This window comes from Gekko japonicus, unplaced genomic scaffold, assembly GCF_001447785.1.
Source record: "Gekko japonicus isolate JY-2015 unplaced genomic scaffold, Gekko_japonicus_V1.1 scaffold1846, whole genome shotgun sequence".
Taxonomy (NCBI): Eukaryota; Metazoa; Chordata; class Lepidosauria; order Squamata; family Gekkonidae; genus Gekko; species Gekko japonicus.
Window position 1 is genome coordinate 380,116 of NW_015168707.1, and position 2,126 is coordinate 382,241.

Here is a 2,126-nt window from a genome sequence, read left to right on the forward strand (position 1 = left end):
AGCTTATAAATGGTTTTAATGTTGGTTTTTGGGGGGGGGGGGGGTTGCCCACAAAATCAAATGGACTAGATGGATGACAAATATCTGAGGTAAATACAGACCGTAGACTTTGAAACCTCTGTCGCTATTGCCTGTAAGAGCTCTGGCTTGCGTTTACTGGAGGAGACTTCACTTGAAATGGGGTCAGCTGTAAACTAGCTGAACTCTTGGTTGGACCCTGCTGGCCTCTTCTTAAGGTCTTATTTTACAGTGATATGTGAACAGTGTGCGGGAAGAGCTTCTTTGTATGTGATTATTGTATGCAATGGGCTGTTAGTGTGTGCTGGTGGAGAAGTCTATGAGAGCGTGAAAGAGGAGTGGATTTGAAAGGGCTTCACACAAAACACACATACACATGACTGCGGAGTTCCAATTGTCGTCGCTCTCGCTGTTTCTCGTTTCTCTTCCTTCCCAGTAGCTTATATTCACCCGGGTGAAAACATTGTACTTCTCTGGATACTGGATTTCAAATAACACTCCAGTTTCTGGTGATGGCTTATAGTCATAAATGGAAACGCTGGTGACAGGCAGTGGTTCTTAAAGAGAGATAAAGAGAGGGCGTCCGATAATCTCTTCCTTCCCAGTAGCTTATATTCACCCGGGTGAAAACATTGTACTTCTCTGGATACTGGATTTCAAATAACACTCCAGTTTCTGGTGATGGCTTATAGTCATAAATGGAAACGCTGGTGACAGGCAGTGGTTCTTAAAGAGAGATAAAGAGAGGGAGAAAACACATTTTAACCCTGAAGATAGCAAGATGTGTTTCCTCTGGCCTGCCACCCCTCGGAGCTGGTGTTTCCTACAGCAAATGCATAACTGTGTACAACTTACCTGAAGCACCAACAGGGACATGCCTATGTACCCAGCCTGAGACAATGGCTGTTTTTTTAAATTACAATTTTATTATTTTTCAAGAACAATAACAACAACAAATAATAATGAATAACAGCAATAGTTCCAAGTTTCACATCTGGTACAATAAAACAAGTGTCTTCCAGAATCAAAAAATAGAACATTTAGATCATACTATAACCTCACAAATGCGTAACTGTTGTGCGAGTTAAAAGAAGTCTTAACATAGGTAGTACAGTCCAATAGTTCTCATACAAACCACCACTTGCCAATAAACTCTTGATATGCTGAATAAGGGCACAATTGTGTGATGCCAGTTGAAATTTTGTCCATTATAAAATGGTCCCACACCCTTGCATACCATTGATCAATCAGTGGAGGCCCTGTGTCCTTCCATTTATGCGCTATTGTCGTTTTAGCAGCAGATATGAGTAAGGAAATCAGTGCTTTCCTAGAGGGTAAAATATTAATATCCTGCCAGTGATTTAACAATATGACCTCCAGCTTCTCAGGTATAGGTATACCTGTAAGGGTCTTTATTTGACTCAGCACCTGTTTCCAAACATTTCATATTATGACACATTCCCACCAACAATGTATGCACATTCCCTTTTCACCACAGTTTTTCCAACAGTAAGGAGAATCGCGTTTATGTATGTGGTGGAGTTGTAAGGGCGTTAGATACCAATGGTGGGGGGGGGGTTGTGCATACTTCAAGGAAACGTTGGAGCACCTGCAGAATCCCTGTCTTCCCGCTGACACACAGAGGCACCCTCAGGCACTATGGCCAGCAACAACTCAACAGCAAGCTCATTGTTTATGGAAAAGGCTGAGCAGGATGTATGGATGGGGAGGGGCTGTGGCTCAGTGCAAGAGCATCCGCTTTGCATGCAGAAGGTCCCAGGGTTCAATCCCCGGCATCTCCACTTAGAAAGGACCAGGCAGTAGGTGATGTGAAAGGCCTCTGCCTGAGACCCCGGAGAGCTGCTGCCAGTCTGAGTAGACAACACTGACTTTGATGGACCCAGGGTCTGGTTCAGTAGAAGGCAGCTTCATGTCTGACTTCTGACCTAGAAGGAATTCAGTTTGCCACTGCGCTGTGCAAAGGCATAACTGAGTTATACTTCTCTTTCATTGCTCTGTGACTTCCGTGCTCTTCTTTTTCTATCACCACATTGCAATTCATTAATTACAGTGACTTTATTATAGAGTGCGTAACTGAGTTACCATCT

The 2,126-nt window shown here is 43.4% G+C and overlaps 1 protein-coding gene across 1 annotated transcript in view; it reads right to left on the reverse strand.

The window, feature by feature from the left end:
* Positions 1-744, reverse strand: part of PTPRO (protein tyrosine phosphatase, receptor type O) — a gene marked incomplete at its 5' end in the record, with an annotated part of 101,965 nt that extends 101,221 nt beyond the window's left edge. The window contains 1 exon segment of the mRNA XM_015415533.1: positions 600-744. Coding sequence (XP_015271019.1) covers positions 600-744 — 145 coding nt within the window.
* Between the last annotated feature and the right edge of the window lie 1,382 nt (positions 745-2,126).